The sequence below is a fragment of the Aphelocoma coerulescens genome, chromosome 2 (genome assembly GCF_041296385.1).
Source record: "Aphelocoma coerulescens isolate FSJ_1873_10779 chromosome 2, UR_Acoe_1.0, whole genome shotgun sequence".
NCBI lineage: Eukaryota > Metazoa > Chordata > Aves > Passeriformes > Corvidae > Aphelocoma > Aphelocoma coerulescens.
The window spans coordinates 55,399,052-55,416,646 of record NC_091015.1 but is presented as its reverse complement, the minus strand read 5'-3'; the positions used below and the strand labels follow the sequence as shown (position 1 = coordinate 55,416,646).

Genomic DNA, 17,595 nt, shown 5'->3' with positions numbered 1-17,595 from the left:
AATCATTGTACCTCAGGTGCAGCATGGAGAAGGAAAAGAAGTTAACTACAGAGCTGTAAAGCTGTGAGTGCTCTTCGCTAAGAGCCAACAGCTGTAAACAGATCTCACAGTATTTATCAGGTTGGTTATGTACTGGAATTGAGGGTCCATTATAAAGATTGTATTTTCATAACTGTTTCCAGTAGCTTGGACTAAGTAAGGAAGCCATGGAAGAGAAAACTCTTCATAAACAGCTGCATATAATCACTGTAATGATTGAAAGATGAGACAGTCTGCACATGACATATAAAAAGACATGTAAATACATGAGTATCTCTATGTTTGCAAAATATGCAAATCTCATAAAATATGACTAGCCTTCTCAAAATTAGAAACAAGAATGGACAAAAGTGGGGCACATTTTGGGGACCCAAAAATCCTATTGAAAAGAGGTTAACTACCTTCTGCCTGTGGTGAGACTGAATCCAATCCAAGGCAATGACTTTGAGCAGTATGCTGCAGCATGCATCCTAGGATTTGGCATATGAATGGAATTCTTCTAACTTTTTTGCTATGATATAAGGATGACAATCAAAACAATTCAAGCCAAAAAGGAAGAAGTTTTCTTTTACAAAATATTTTAATCATCTGGAATTTTTTGAAAATAATTTTATAATCCAAAACACAGCCTGCATCAAAACTAAGTTAACTAAATGGAATTTTTTTGTCCTCCAAGAATCATCAAATAATTTAGGTTGGAAAAATCCTTTAAGATTATGAAATCCAACTGTTAACCCAACACAGCCAAGTCCATCACTAAACCAGGTCCCCAGGTGCTACTCTTACATGTCTTTTAAACATCTCCAGGGATAGTGACTCAACCACTACTCTGGGAAGCCTATACCAATACTTGACAATCCTTTGAAGAATTTGAAAGAAATTGAAGAATTTCTTCTTAATACCCAATCTAACCTCCCCTGAGCACCGCTTGAGGCCATTTTCTCTTGTCCTATCACTTATTACTTGTGAGAAGAGACCAATCCCCACCTTGCTACAGCCTCCTTCCAGGTAGTTATAGAGAGAGATAAGGGCCTTTATGAGCCTTCTTTTTTTAAGGCTTTACCCCAGCCGCTCCTCATCAGACTTGTGCTCAACCCAAAACTGAACACAGGAGTCAAGGTGCAGCCTCACCAGTGCTGAGTTTGGGGGGACAATCACTGCCCTGGTCCTGCTGACCAGCCACTGCTGATAGAGGCCAGGATGCCTTTGGCCTTCTTGGCCATCTGGGCACACGCTGGCTCATGTTCAGCTGGCTGTTGACCAACAACCCACGTCCTTTTCCAGTGGTCAGCTTTCCAGCCACTCTTCCCCCAGCCTGTAGCACTGCATGGGGTTGTTATGATCCAAGGGCAGGACCCAGAACTTTGCCTTGTTGAATCTCATGCAATTGGCCTCACCCCATCATTCCAGCCTGTCTGGATCAAGTTCTGTGAAGTTTACTTGATACATGCTCAGCAAGCCACTGTTTCAGTAAAGGGAGCTAATGCTCCCTGAAGGGCTTTGCTAGCTACTCACCTCAACCCTCCGCACCAGAAATGCAGAAATGCCCTCCTTCTCCAGATCAGCCTATGATCTGCTTCCTTATTGCAGACAAAACAAGTGAGCCTGACTTAAGAATTTAAGTGGTAGGATTTTGCTAAGTAAGGTCATTTCATCTGAAGCAGTTTAGACAGCATTCAGCAATTAGCTCCAGTCACAAGTCTAAATTGTTGCTAATCTCTGACACAGAAAAAAGAGGGGGAAGAGGGAGAGAAAAATAATGCTTATCTGTGAGAAGGTAACAGATCACTTCTTTCACTGAGAGGCAGAATACGAACATGTGTTTGTGATCCATTAGAAAATTGTGCTTGTGAATTCTTACAATGCATATTTCAGGGAACAGAAATCTTTGGGAATGAAAGCCTGTCTGGATATATTAAGTCATCAGATGCAAAGTGTTAGAATTGCCGGTTTTGTTTCGCTGTTTAATCTCTTGTTGAGGAAGTCCCCAAGGCACTCTTTAATTGTGTTTATACAGCAAAGCAATGATATATCACATGTGGCAGTACAAAAATATTTTCATGCTGATTATATAGGTTTGCATAACTCTGATTAAGGTACTTCTCTGTTTTAACTTCACAACTTAACTTTCAAATTTTAATTTCAATTTATAACTGAAGACTTGCAAAATTTGCACTTACACAATTAAAGAATGCTAACAAAAAATTACACCTGATTCAGTTTCATTTTCATTGCATTTTTTTACATTATATAAGAGGTTATATAAATGTTTACTGTGCATTTCTTTCACATACCTTCACAAACAAAAGCAAGTCTGTTCCCCTGGTGATCACCCATTCAGGCAGCAGGGTACACAAGATTAACTGCAAGCTTATGCAGAGACTTAATTCTCAGTATCTCTTAAGGAAAGCAGACTGCAATAATTTTCTATTTTACTCACTTGTAAAAATGCTTCACAGTTTCCTAGGTTTTTTTGTAAAGCCTGACAGATGTGGAAGATTTGAAGTATTTGTTTTGGTTTTTGTTTTGGCTTCTTAATAATTGTGTAATTCAACATTGTTCAGAAGAGCCCTGGGTGTGGCCAATAAAACCTTCTAATGGTCTCCATTGCAAATGGACAGGCAAATAATTCAGATTGCAATCCAAAAAATTTTTACAAATGTTTTTGAAAGGAGCACCAACTTAAATCTGTCTTGTATTGTTGGAGTAGGATGAACTACATTGGAAGCTGCTAACCCAGACAGAAAAAAATCCATTCCCCATAAATACTTGAGTTTATACTTGTGTTGCAGCACTGTCATGTGAAAAATGAGAGGATAACCAAACTGCAGCCCCACCCCCAGTAGAACTCGTTTGAAGAAGGACAACTTGTTGGGTTTAACTCCCATGAACAGACTCCATACACAGCAATACAAAACATTGATTTTTACAAACAAGGAAAAGGCATCTCAAGCCTCAAAAGTGGAAACAATTATACATTCCTAAAAGGATCTCAGATTTTGTTTGTGAAGTTGCAGCTAACAGAGCACTGTAACATCTTGTTTATATCTATTTTACTCACAAACATACCCACTTTTCTCTATGTACTGTATGTACAATCATTTATAGATACCCTAATGCTAGATACTATGCAAGTGGACTGAGACTTCAATTTAAGAGTGTTAAGGGGATTTGTTTAATCTATTCAGAATGTGAGTAATAATGAGAATCACACAAGATTTTCTAATAGTTAGCATGTATAACAGGTATGTATTTTCAGACATGGTTTTATAGCAAAGGTACATAGGTGAGTGAAAGTTACTCAGGTGCGTTCCTATAGATTCTGCTGACTTTGGGATCGCATACAAGACAGGAGCTGGACCTCCAATAAATTACAGGCTTTTTCCACATTTATTTTCACTAACATTTATGGAGATGAAACAACCAGCCAACATGAAACGTTTCTGTTCAAATGATCCCATACAGCCTGTGCAGAGACCTCCAAAAACTGCCATGAGTATTACACACCACACGTCAGACGCAACAGTAGAAAGCCATCAACAGTTAATCCCAACCGGTTCCTGCCTCTGCCAACACCCCTTGAAGTCAGATGTCTTTATTTGCATGTATACCCTGTGCCACATTCATGCTGTGACAGAACATATCAAAGGCTCTGCACAATTTTTAAAAAGCAGTTTACTAAAAGCAAATGAGCCAGTGACTTTTTTTCAAAAGAAAGAGCACTCAGTGCCCAAATTCCATTACATTTCAAAGGAATTTAAGAGCTCAACTCCCTTAAGGTCTTTAATGTAGGTTAGCTACATACCATTTATCAAAACAGTGACTATTTGATCCCCACTTTTATAAAACAAAAAAAAGATGGGCACCAAGAGGCAGCTTCAGCATCTTGAAGTCAGTGATTTACATATATCAATTTAACCTTATACGTGGTGCCTCCACAGTCATTACCCAATAACTACTTTATTGCTTCCTGACAGGGGCCTCCTCCACTGTACCAAAGCCATTAAATAATACACTCGGGCTCCCACACCTCTTCCACACCATGGGCCTATCACTGGATCACTGACCAAGCAGTTGTCATCCTAAGATGGGAATACTTCTCAAAAAAAGCTGACTAAACCAGGTATGACTTATCTTTCCAAAAGAACTCAGTAGAATTTTCATAAAGTGCTATCAGATCAATGGGTGCGCCTAAACCAATTTTTTTAATATATCCACTTAATAACTGTAAAAATACTCCTAGCACTGTACACTGCCTTTGAGGGAACAAGATATTTGAAAAGTGGATGCTCCCATGTTTTTCAGGGTATCTTCATTCTGAGCCTAGGCATGGATGGCTCTTCAATGCCACCTAGGAAATTTTTCATTCTTCAATTCAGCAGTTCTTACACACTGCAGGAAAAGCAATGGACATTCTTATTGCCCAAACAGTAAAACTTCTAACACAAAAGCAAAGAACAGGAGGTAACTAGTCCCTCAGTGCAGATCAGCAAGAAAGAAACTAACAGCAGAACCCAGAGGTTGACCTCATGTTGTTTTGTAACATAAGCACTTTCCACCCAAAGGGCAAAAGTCAAGGAGAGTTTGATTGTGGAGTCAAAATAGTCCTACCGCTCTGTTATTTTAGCCTCCCTTTCTTCCTCCAGATTATTCCACTCAACATAACCTACAGCATTTAGTGATAAACCTGCTGGCACACAATTTATAGAGAAACAACACTTGACTCTCTTTCAGCTACTTATCTTTTTAAGCAGTGGAAAGAAAAAGACTCCTACTATATATAGTGACTCCTTGGTGTCTAGCCTTCCCCCCCAGCCCTGTTTTTTGTACGCACACAGGACATGATGGTTTTAAGCACAGCAACAGAGAACAGTTCACTTTCCCAAAAGGACATAATAGATGCTTTTTCACAGCTGAAGGCTGCTTGTAATGCATGGTTGACTGTGAAAAGTAACTGTGAGGCAATGATAAGATCAAGTATCTTTTACTATACTGAAGAACCCAAAGCCATGAAGTTTATGCCACTAATTGAGAATTAGTATGTACTTGCATGATGTACAACCAAATCAAAGATTATTCCATTATAGGAGTAATACAGAGCAATAACAAAAGCTTTTTTTAATAACTAGCCAAGTATAAGAACAGCAAAGGGGAAGCAAAAAAATTACTAAGTAACATGAATCTGGAAAACTTCAGTGGCTGATGTGTGGAAAAAAAAAAATCACAGAAAATGTGAAAGGTATTTTTTACTTTGCCAGTTAGTAGTAAAAGTTATTTTTCCAAAGGAACATCTCTAATATTGTTATATGATTAACTTACAAATTGCAAAATTAAATAGCACTCCCTTTCTGATTCTATAATTAGAAAATTAAAACAGAAAATTAAACACTTAAAAAGTTGTAAGCAGCACCCCAGCACTTATTCAACTAATCAAACATTTACAACTCAAATTTTTAAAATACTGAACATTTATTCCAGTACTGATATAACCAGTAATCAAAAATAAGACATTTTTGCCTCAAAATTTAATTTTTAAGCCAGTACTAACCCCGTTCTCAGATTGGAGACATAGCTTCTTATGAAATCACACAAAGGTCATATTCAGTGCTGTATTTGAGCTTCGATTTTTGTGTCCAGCAACATGAGCAAGAAAGAAGGTGGATTGCAATTTGAAGGATTGCAAAAAAAAATCCCAAAATCCAAAACCACAACCAAACAAAAAACCCCCACACCTACTGCCACCTGAATTCTGAGAAGACCAATTTCTCTACCCACTATTTTATATATTTCAGACAAAAGCAAATATGTTCAAATCACAAGTGATGTGCACAGGAAAACAACACTTACTAATGCACAGAGAATTCTGATTTAAACAAGACAAAGCAGAAAAACAGTCATTTTGCATAAAGAAACAAACCCAGAAAAGAGTAATTTGAAACTTCATCAAAATTTTAGAAATTTCAGAAAGTTCTCTGTTTTTTTTAATTTGTTGTAGCTTGGTCAAGAAAAGAAAAAAGGCTTTGTTCCATCTACCACAACCCTGCTTCTGCTATAGTTATCCTTGTATCTTTCCCAGCTTTTATATGCTTATTTTCTAGAAAAAATAATTTTTTAATCATTTACACAAAGCACTAAAAAGAGGTTACACGAAAAAACATGGATTTACACATCTCCAAACTATCTAAGATAGAAAAATACCAGAAAGAAAGAATAATCCAGCTAATAGAACTGTGGGCTCTGCATGCCTATATGGGGATGACACGAGTCAATAAGAACCAATCTTTGTGCAACAGGCTGAGCTTTGAGTACTGAAATTTCCAAAATGAGAGGTGTACTTGTTTTTTTATAACAGGAAAATGGACCACGTTTGTGTCAGAAAGCTAGAAGTAACATTCTGTGTTATTCTACAGTTCAAAACTGTGTCTTTAAGGAAACACTTTTCATTTTTTAAAATTTAAACTAGCTTTTAGACAGTAACTCCCAAGTGGTTTCAAAACCCAATTTGTTCACAAACTATGGTCAACACATGGTGACAATTGAAGTTGACCATAAAAAAAAAAATTCATCAAGTTAAGTGTACTTGAGAAAGATGTTGGCCTTCTGAGCTAACATAACACTTTCTGCAAATGTTTCTGCAACACAGATCTATCTGCTTTTCATAGCTTTCTAAGACAGATTAAAGGACAAAATTAAGCAAGGATAATGCTATCCTACAAACAACTGTACAGAAAGTGCACCTACAGACAGTGGCAATAACATGACTTGGCTCTTACCTCAATAGCAGTGAGTATTCTAGTGTGCTGCCCATATGCAGGCTGTGTAACTATGAAGAAAATAGCCAAGGGACTCATTTATATCTGTTTTTGCAGATGATACGATTTAATATGAGGATCCATGGGGTGCATAACTTTAAATCTTTGACTGAAAATTACACATGGAGACAGAAAGCAACGGAATTATTGAAATAGTTTGAGCCTAACGATGAACATCTCAGAGCTCCTACAACATCAGTACAGGGTGCCAAACCCATAAATCAGTAGCCTAAATGAAAATGAAAATGCTTTATTTGTGTAAAAATATGAGGATGACTTAATTATAGAACAAAACTTTCACTATATCCAGTTGATTTATATGTTTTTCTCATCCATGAGACAAAAGAATCTTGCATTACATTTCTCTGCAATAAAGGGGATGAGTTATCCTTCACTACCACAGTGAGCACAATAATACATCAAAGGGCTCAGGAAAGTTAGTGATATCCCTTAAAGTTAATGATATCCCTTAGATAGTCCATAAAGTAAAGCAACATGTATTGCCATTTTATTAATCCCAACCATCCCAATTCCATAAGCATCTCAAAAAGCATGCAAGCTTACCAGTATCTTAACACAGCGTTAGCAGAAAGAGATGGCCCTGAGTTTCCTACTGCCAAGCAAAAACATTTTATGGCACTATGTAGAGTATTTTACAGAGTTTACAGTACTAAGCTATCAATTAATACATTTATATAGTATGACCATACCTTTACAGAACAGAAACATACGTGTCTCTGTGCCATTCAGTCCTGCCCACAAAGCTTCTCAGTGATCTGAAAATTCTGCCTGCCTGTGGTCTATGTTCCTCTGCGGCTGGAGATCGTGCACATACGCCAAAGCACAGGCTGTCTTCAAGACCCAGAATTTAATATTCTTATTCCTCTGAGTTCAGGTTATTTGTACAGTCTGCCTACCCAGCAGCAATGAGGTCAAGCTTCTTCAATGCCTCCTTTCTTATCAGCACCAGTCTCATGACAACATTTTAGAGGCAGGTGAGGTCAATAAGGCCCATTGATCAGGCAGCATGCTTAGTTTTCCATACTGCAGGTGAGTGAGGTTAGGATGTCTCAAAGTTTTCTCTTAAGGGCTGTGACTATGTTACACTGTAATTGAAACTAAGGGCAAACACCTAAGCTGAGATGGCAAATACAGCCTTCCTCTGCACAGCAGGTGCATACAGAGATTCTGTATTACTATTCTCCAGTGAGGAAAAGAAAATTCTGAGGTCCCTAACGTGAGGCTTAAAGGCAAGGACCAAACACCTATCTTAGGCCTAATACCACTATACACCAGAGGGAGACAGTTCCACCTATGTTCCTACACCACTATCTATGGCATAAACGTGCAGAAACATCTAAACATAAAACACAAGGTAGAGATGTGGTGGGTGGAATTTAGGTTACCTATATTTGGTGTTAGTCCCCCAAAAGAGACCTAAGTAACAAAGCCTCTATAGAGGTGATGGAGTCAAGTTTCTCTGCAGTGCAATTAAGAAGTGCTTAAATAATAAATAAAAGTTTGTAGTAACAGCTTATAGTGTTACCTACTAGGATTTAGGCAGTATATATACCTGAGCAAGGCACGTGTGCATTTACCTTCTCCAGTGCCAGCCTAGAGGACACATAGTTTTTGAAGAAGCAGGAGACAGGAATCAGTTCCTTTTTGTTAAACTGAATAAAACCCACACTGTACTCCTCCCAGAATACTAGAATGCCAGGTTGCTGGTGATTTTCCTCTTTTAACTTCCCCCTCCGGGACGTGTTGGGCATTTTATGGCTTCTAAAGCAAAATTATCCCAGAAGAATTATCAGAACAGAGCTTTTACCATCTCCCCCAAAATAAAGTAGTAATTCAGCAGCAGGATAGTAAGGCTTAAAGCATGCTGAAAACACTGCTTTGCATGCATACTAACACTGTCCCCTTGTACTCCATTGTCTTCTCTATTTCCACTTCCTCCCTCCTGTTTTGTTGTCTGACTGAAAGCTCAGGCACAGGCTGCCAGGCTGCTCTCCGTTTATACAGCACCTCCTATAACAGGGTCACAGCCTGTGAAACAAATTCCAGTGCACTAAAACACTATGAACAGCCACCGCCAGCAGGCCTGTCAGAGCAAATTAACTACGTGTATTTTGGTGACGCATGATTCCCAATGGCTTCTTAAGCAGTTTCTCCTCCTGATTTATGAAATCATCCAGTTTTCCACAATGAACTAGATGGCTGTTAGCGCAAATTATTGAAATTCTGCTCGACTTATGCAAAGCACTTTATAGGCAGATCCTCTGCTGGTGCAAGCTAAGACCTCCAACAGCACAACAAGAACAACTTATACCACCATCTGCCCCTTCATCCACACTGCCCTCTGCCCTCCTCATAAACACTCCAGTTTCAAGGGTACGACTCAATACACATTCGTATCTGAGCTCTCAGTCCTGTGGAAAAAAGTATCTATTAGCGTAGGATGCAGTTAGACTTAGTGAATCTTTCTGTTCTTGACACTGCACATACCTGTGAGTGGCCCTAGTTGGATGGGAGGGTGGAGCTGGGAGCGGGAAGGTTACAACTAAATCTGCACTCCTCTGCTATCAGCGAAGCCATCCTCATGTTTCAACCATGAGACAGAAATGGATAGAGTATACAGGACCTCACTGGCATTTAGAAGATTTTTCCAGCAGTAGCTGATTGCTACAGCTTGGTCTAGACATGAACAATTTAAATTTCTTTGTAACCCCTGTGGGAAATGTCCAGCTGTGAAAACTGCTGGAATTTCCTGATAACCACAGTGTCCTGCCCTGTATATTAGAATAATGTTGACAGCAGTAATGTGCCAGGAGTAGACTTTACCAGCTTGCTGCAGAAACAGGGAACTTCCACCTACTTTTCACTTTTCCTTGTTACAAGAACTGATATGCATATCATGAGCCATTCCTGCCACACTCATACCCATTCCCCCAGTTACATAAGTGAGTACAAATAGAAGAGAGAATACACAGCAAAGCAGGATTATTTCAAAAGCTTACACCCATTACTCTTGTTTCTTCCATTATAAGAAATTATGACAAATTCTATAATCAGTACTATCTTCAGCCAATTTTTATAGAGTAATTACAGTAAATTAAGATTTCATGTACTATATAAAATCATGCATGGGGAAAAATAATATTTATACACCTCTTTTAACTCAACTTTGAACTATGGGCAGCCATGTAACTGGCTTATGACTGTTCTTTTTAAATCAACATAGACTCTGGGTTGTATTGTCAGAATGACCAAGAGATACGACAACCTTAAATACACACAGTTAATCTCTGTACACCTTTAATTATTATTATATATTTTTATTATTACTGTTATGTTTTGAAAAATTAGAACCCAGAATTGTATGCTACATTATTTTTAGCCACATCCACACCTTTATGGAAAACTTTAGCAATATGTTGGAACTTACTTTATACACCAGGAACAAGGTAACATGCCAATAACTAAAAAAAAAATTTATGTCACCTACCTAACAATATGCTTGCACTTCTTAACACGTGAAACCCCACAGAATTTCAGGAGGGTTTGTTTTCCCCACATGACTCTAGAGATAAGTGATCAGTTCAAGTAGCTGCATGTTCAGCCATCATTTGACTGAATGTGGTAACATGAGCACTAGCTATGGCGACACACCACTATGCATTGTCTGTTCGAAATTCAACAAAACCATACTTTAGGACTCCAGGAAACTCCTGCATATACATCCACCCAGCCTGATTAGCTTGCAAAAACAAATGGTGTAGTGGCAGCTGTGAAAGACAAGTTCAAAGGCAGGTCAGAAGGTAACAAAGCTCCATATGAAGAAGGATCAGTTGAGCTCAGCTGCCTCCTGTATGATCAAGCAACACAGTATCATCTCTCTTTCTTTAGGACTATATTCAACTCCTGCATCACTTTTTTCGAACTAAACTTCAAAAACCAATACAAATATCAAGCAGCAGACCCACAGTGAGTGAAATGGTGACAGCAGAATCGAATGGAAACAAATGGACAGGAACATCACTAACTGCTTCTGGGGGAGGAGAGTTGCAGGTCACCAGATATATCTGGTCATGCTGGCCAAAGGCAAAGAGATGAACAGAGCTGGAAGATGATAAAGAATCCTGATATGGTTGGTATCAGGAAAGACATTATGGAAGATGGAAACTTACTAGATAACAGGCCAAGAAAAAGAGAGAACAGATATATTCAAACCAGAATCACACTTATGAATGCTTTTAGTTGGATTAAGCCAGGCAGCTCATCTCAAATTACGTTACACTACCATGGCGCTTCTGTGAAGTACAAATCCAGCCCCCGGTGTCGAAGTACCGGTGCCAGGCACACCAAGTCACTCGTGCCTTCTGTCAGGCCATTAAAATGTGCTACAGGTCTCAGACCTGGTCCAGGAGAAGAAGTTTTATTTGACCACCCGAGCCAGCGAAGGTGGCAGGCAGTGAGTGTGTGCTGATGTCTTGCCACAGGGAGAAGTTGAGTCACTGTTCACTGTGCCAGCTGGATTCAGGCACAGGTTTAATAAACTGGTTCACTGCAGTGATCATGCCCGGTTGTTGCTGGCACCAAATGCTTTCATCTCTAAATGTCACAGGCAGGTTAGTGTGGCTTTTCTTTTTTTTTTTTCTCAGTAGGTGAATAAAAATGTGGAAATTCCAGCTACAAAACCCCAGCAAGAAAGAGAACAGAAAAAAAAAAATCTACTTTTGATGTTTTTTGCCGACATAAACTGGCTCCACAATTCTAGCTTCACATTAAAATAGGGACAAAAATAAGCCTGCCCTCTGTGGTCAGTCATAATTGCTGAAATCTTGGAATTATTTTCAGTGCAATCATTCTGCAAAGATTTTCTTGGAATGGGTCAGGGAAACATCAAGCAAGGAGGTAACTTCTTGTCAGACAACCTGAAGAAACATGTCCAGGCAAGTGAGAGGTAACCAACTTACTGCTTGCCAGGAAAGTTGCACGTAAATGCCACTGAAAATTCTCAAGAAATGCATAATCTGTACTGCCCCATTGCTTGCTAAATTGATTCTCTGGTTGGGATTGATCAGTTTTGAACTACATTGCACTTCAGAAAAAGAACTAACCTCTACATGGGTATAAATCCCATTTAGACCTTGTTCAGAGCTTTTTAACCAGATCTTAATGATCACCTGAAAAATTATCTTCTCTAACCATAAAGAGGAACAAGCAAGCTCAACAGCAACATTTTCAGGAAGAATCTTTGAATCTTAGTGCCCTAGTCAGCTGAAAAATATGCATTGCCCTCACTGCTCCCAAAGCTTCCAGGAAACAAGTTAAAGCCACCCCAAAATGTTTGTCACTCCCAAATGTTGGCACCCAGTAGCAGATGGACTTCTATAAAATTTTGGGTTATCTGTTTTGCTGTATCACACAGAAAAAAGGCCTATGATAGAGAAAACTAAGGTGAAGGATTATTTTTCATTCCTCATCCATCAGGTTGCACATGTCTGCTCACCATTTAACTTGTTTTATTTGCAAGGGCAGCAGGGAACAATAACAATTCTCCAACAGAAAAGGAAACAGAAGAGTTATAGAATCACACATAACCTTCCCCAACATCCTTTTAACAATCAAAGGAAAAAAGATAACCATATTTCCATTGTGGATAATGAAATTTGAGATTCAGGTCATCTTGTTGCCTTCTTGTTGGCAGAATTAATTTAAGGAGAAAGTCCCAATTTCCCACTTCAAATATATGTGCCACAATCTAAGATAATTTACACTTCACTTATCCTCTTCCATCAAAGAAACAATACAGATACAAACCAGACTTCTAGAAATGGGAAGGTCATAAAGTCATATTTTAAAGATCATATTTTAAAGGGGGGGGGGGGGGGGGGGGGGGGGAGAAGAAGTGTATTTTTATAACTTTTCCAGCATCTAAATAGGAAAAATTACTTGCTTTGCTCCTATTCATTCTGGATACAGGTCAGATGTGTCTCTCAACTAACTTGCATCACCCACAGCTTCACTAAGGATTGCCAAGCCTTTACAAGGCTGTTTCTAAGCTTTGAATATTGCCAAAACAAAACTGCTTCAGTGTATTACAGGGAGATGTGAGGAACTTGTGTTTTATAATATTTGAGTTCTGTCTGGAGCTGAGATTTAATAAGGTCTTGCTGCTTTTTGATAAAAGCTATTTCTTTAGAAATATAACACAAAAATAGCTTTACATGCACAACCAACAAGTGTAACGAGATAGACAGGACCATTCACAGTGTCACTGCCAGTCTAGACAAACATGCAAAATCCTATGCTGCATCTCACAAGGCTCATTATATAAAACCATACAGAAAACAAACCAGGATCAAGTCAGCATTTTCTGCCAGGAAAAATATTATATGGCTTACCAGCTGCTGAGGACAGGAGTCTGTGAATTCAAAGAAGTAAAAACGATGTGATTCTGTATCTAAATGTCTCCTCAAAAAGAACAGGAGCAGGATAGTCAAGTGGTTTAGCATGCCCAGGGCAGGATGTATTAGCAGGATTACTGCAGATGACTTATGCCTGTTCTGCAACTCAGAGTAGGAAACGCAAGCATGTTTACATGCCTGCCTCAGTGCCTTCTTGGACAGCACATCAGACCTTTTAGTGACCTTCTAATTTCTCTTTCCTAAACCCATCTGCACATCAAAATTTTGGTCTGCAATTTCTTTCATTAACATTATGATAATTCATTTTTAAATCAATGATGCTGCTTTATACAAACAGTTCATTCTAACGTGATGGCAGTAAATTTTTACCTCATTAGACAGGTAGGGATTTGGGTACTTCATTTTAATCAAACAGGTTGACTGTAATCACAGATCTCAGACAGAGGCACACATTTTGGCTTGAACCAAACATGACAAAACAGAACCACAATGAAGAAACCTTGAGCCCAACATTCTTTTTCATTATTTGCACAATAAAAATGTACTAACATAATTTCTCTTGTAGAAGCAATTGATTTTTTCCCCATTCTACAGATTACAATGAAGTCTGACCGTCATATCAGGTCCTAAATAGCTACTTCTCTAACCAAATTCCTTCTGAGTTCCCTGATAAGCAAGCACTGGTCCAATATCATGCCTCAAATTGTTTTGGTTAGATGCTGGAAGCCTGACACTGATTCTGCTTTTCTCAAAACCTTGGAAAATAGTGAATCATGTGGTTGGAATCACAGCAGCTGGTGGTGGAACACCAGCTTGCACCTTTTCAGCTCTACCGAAGTTTTTAGTGGTGATCCAATGCAGCATTTGGATGTCATGTGTAATATATACAAAAGACATTATCATTGCTTATTTACCACAGAAAAAAATGCAGATTCTTAGGTCATTAACTGCCTTCTCTTGATACTTTAAAAATAAAAATAATTGCTATATATTCCTATTTAGAAGCTGTCTTTTTCAATACAGAAGAATAATTCCCATAATAGTAGAGCAAAGTTTTAACAAAAGAACAGTTAGGCTTCGAAAATTTATGAAGACTGCATACTGGAAATCTAAAATGTCAGAGCTAATTACAAAGATTTTTAAAATTGGTTCTTAGCCCCCTTTTTCTCCCCACAAGCCAGAGAAGACACATAGGGTAGTATGAAATCATTTTATTCTGAAATATTATTAATCATTCAGGTTCTTTCCCTTCCTTTGAACTTCAAGTAAAAAGAAATCAGAGTCATCAGTGTTTGGAAAAACTCAGCTTTTCGGAGTCAGGGCAGTGATTCAGGTTATACCTGAATTTTCTCCAATATGTTCCTGTAATTAGTGAATTTGACTTCCTTTAAGTGTAAAACACATCATAAAAATACCATGGTCTAGCATCCTAAGTGTGAGATTCAAGTTAAGTAAATTCTGTATTTTGGTCCTTAATTCCTCCTTATATTTATCTAATTCATGTAATGTGTCTGCTTTAGCTTCTCCCTGTGTACATATATCTAATTACTATAACTTGCATCACAGTGTTTTGCTGACCAATGAATCTAGAAAATACTTATGCTCAGATCTGAAGAATGACCATGGAACAAAACCTGATTTACAGAGTTGCCTCTTGTGAAATACTGTCAAATTTTGTTAAAGACACTGTGTGTTAATGAGTTAGCATCATTTCTGGGACAGGAAATAAGGTAGAGAAACAAGCAACTACCTGGCACATCAGCTATGGTTGAAAGACAGAAACTGACTCAGATTCCTCCAAAGAAACTAATAGCAGTGGGATATAACCCACTTTGGACACCTGCACAAAGCATCAGATATACTGAAATGGACTGGCCACCTGTACTTGGCAGATGTCCTTAAATAACACCAGTTAAACTTTTGGAAGTCTTTTTTTTCCCCCCTTTTCTGTATTTTAGAGGTGGACCAAATACAACATTTACTTAATTCTGGGGTGATCAACTTGTCCAACTGGAAGTACTTTTTATCCCAGAATTCAAAAATAAATGCTTGCATGCCCTTCCGCCCTCCAAAGGGCTCTAAAGGATACAGGAAACATGACATTGCGAGTTCAATAACTTGTGCAAATATCGCCCTATTGAAAGCAATTTTGGGAGGCTTAGCTTCAGATCTTTTTCTCCTAGATAATCAATGAGCTTTCCTTTGTTGCACATCCCAACACCTGAATAGATGAAAGTACATAAAAATGCAGGAGAAATGGGGAAAACATGAATGTAATTCAGATGCCTTGGGTGGTTTGGAAGACTAGAGAAAGCCACAATATGAAACGCTTTCTTTCAAAGAAAATGCAACTTTCAACACTTATTTACTGCTTTAAATGTAATATTTTGGATCTACCACAGTGACAATTTCCCACTCTGGTAAAATATGATTTTTTTTAAATTCAAAGCCTTTGTAACAATTAAGGGTTTAAAGTGCTAGTATGGAATCTTTACTCCACTAATTATATCCACACAATCTATTTTATAGTGTGCAAAACAGGAGAAAGTACAAAGGTAAAAACATATTTTATTAGTTATCTGATGATGATTAATTCTGACAATAAGCACCATTTGCATCCCTGTGGGCCTAATATTTTCAGAGTATAAAACGGAACACATCGTGTGGCACCTGTCACTTTATTAGAAGAAAATTACCCATGGATTAAATTATGAAAGAGGAAGGTCATCACAAAAGTTATCAAGATTTGACTGAGCCTTCTTGATCAAAAAATGTACCCCTCTGACCTTTCCTTTTCCTGTACTTGCAAGAAAGCTATTCCATGCAAAACATTTCTTGCAACTGCTTTAATTTCCTAAAGGCCACTGGACTGTTTGTTATTCCAACTGCAAAGATAGCAAGCAGCAGTGTTAATTAGTGACTCCTAGAAATTTGCACACAATTACATTGCATACAAACACTAGAATGTTAGTAAATTATTTGCCTTCTATATATCAGCAAAGTTGCTTTCTGCATATCATTAGATAAACCTATTTAGAAATATATTTCTGTAATTTGTGTTGCAAATTACCTTACTTCCAGTATCCCATGTTAGCAGCTGAGTGAATATGCTGAGGAGCTGTTGCCATTTACTTTAGTGATACAATATTCCACGGGATTAATTTTCACTATACCTTCGGGTTTTACAGTGATGTTTATGCTAGCAATCACTGCTAATGTTTTATTCAATATATTTAGCACAACTTTTGGCTATATCAGTCAAGAAATGAGCAAATACTAAGAAAAAAAAAAAGAATGAATAGTTAGAAAGTCAAAACAAACCGAATCGTGGCCCAGTGAACTATTGCTTTGCCGTAAACACGTTAGCAAATATGTACCTCAGCTCCTCATTTCTCCCACATTTCATAAGCACTGTTAACCCCTTCCCTTTGGTTGTGGGTGGAAGCTCAGTGCACCGATAAGATACGTTCAAATCCACACAGCCTTCAATGAGTTAACCTTTCTTCTACAAAGGTGAAGAGTTTTGCTGACCCAGTGCAAGTTGGCTTGAATAAAATTCAGCTCTGCTGTAGTCAACAGGAAAGTAGGAAGGAAAATAGGATTTAACAAACAAAGCATAAAAAGTCCACAGCAGGAAATCATTATTTGGGCAATTGTTCACTTTGTTAACAGACTGGACTGTATTAATATCTATCAGTGCATACTGCTGTGTTTGTGGTTTCTCTGTAGTGGCACGTCTGCTCTGATTAGTTACAAAGTGGTCATATAGGCAAGTGAAATCTGCAATTGTCTGAGGTTTCCGAAGAATACAGAGTACATATGTCATTAATGCTTAATCTGGCACCAGCTTACTCTGGTTAAAGTTCGAGTGGTTGACTAAAATTGAATCAATACTAAAAGAAGCTCAGAATACCAATAGAAGTGGTTTACAGACATAGTTTCACTGACCATTACAGCTGCTATGGATTAGGCATGTGAAACGGCTCAGTTCAAGTTAACATTTTTAGTATAGATACACAACTGCAGCCACAGTATTCTGCCTGTGTGCTTGCAGTTAAAAGCATTCTAGGAACACATATAACATTGTTTCAAGTTACCATTTTACATTTATCAATTTCAGTCATGCTTCTTGCCACAAGAAGTTTAAATTAAAATTACTAGAATATATACATGCGTGTGTGCATATATATATATATATATATATATACACATATATATGACACTCCCATTAAGAAATAGATTTGTAGACAAAAATCTTATAAACCGCTGGGGAAAGCCTGACATTCTACAGGGTTTTACATAAGAATTAT

At 38.0% G+C, this 17,595-nt stretch overlaps 1 protein-coding gene and 1 long non-coding RNA gene across 8 annotated transcripts in view; both read right to left on the bottom strand.

The window, feature by feature from the left end:
• Positions 1–17,595, bottom strand: part of BBS9 (Bardet-Biedl syndrome 9) — a 288,845-nt gene that overhangs the window by 52,327 nt on the left and 218,923 nt on the right. The window contains exon 23 of one of the 7 annotated variants that reach the window (XM_069007578.1): positions 16,752–16,851. The exons of the other annotated variants lie outside the window; for them this stretch is intronic. Coding sequence (XP_068863679.1) covers positions 16,754–16,851 — 98 coding nt within the window. The 3' untranslated portion in view covers positions 16,752–16,753. Of the gene's footprint in view, positions 1–16,751; positions 16,852–17,595 lie in introns of those variants that run through there. 7 annotated transcript variants of the gene reach the window in all.
• LOC138106648 (uncharacterized) lies at positions 6,919–7,861 on the bottom strand. The gene is made up of 3 exons (XR_011149050.1): positions 7,562–7,861; positions 7,416–7,464; positions 6,919–7,216 (listed from the first exon to the last, which is right to left on the bottom strand). It is a non-coding gene; the product is annotated as an uncharacterized lncRNA (long non-coding RNA).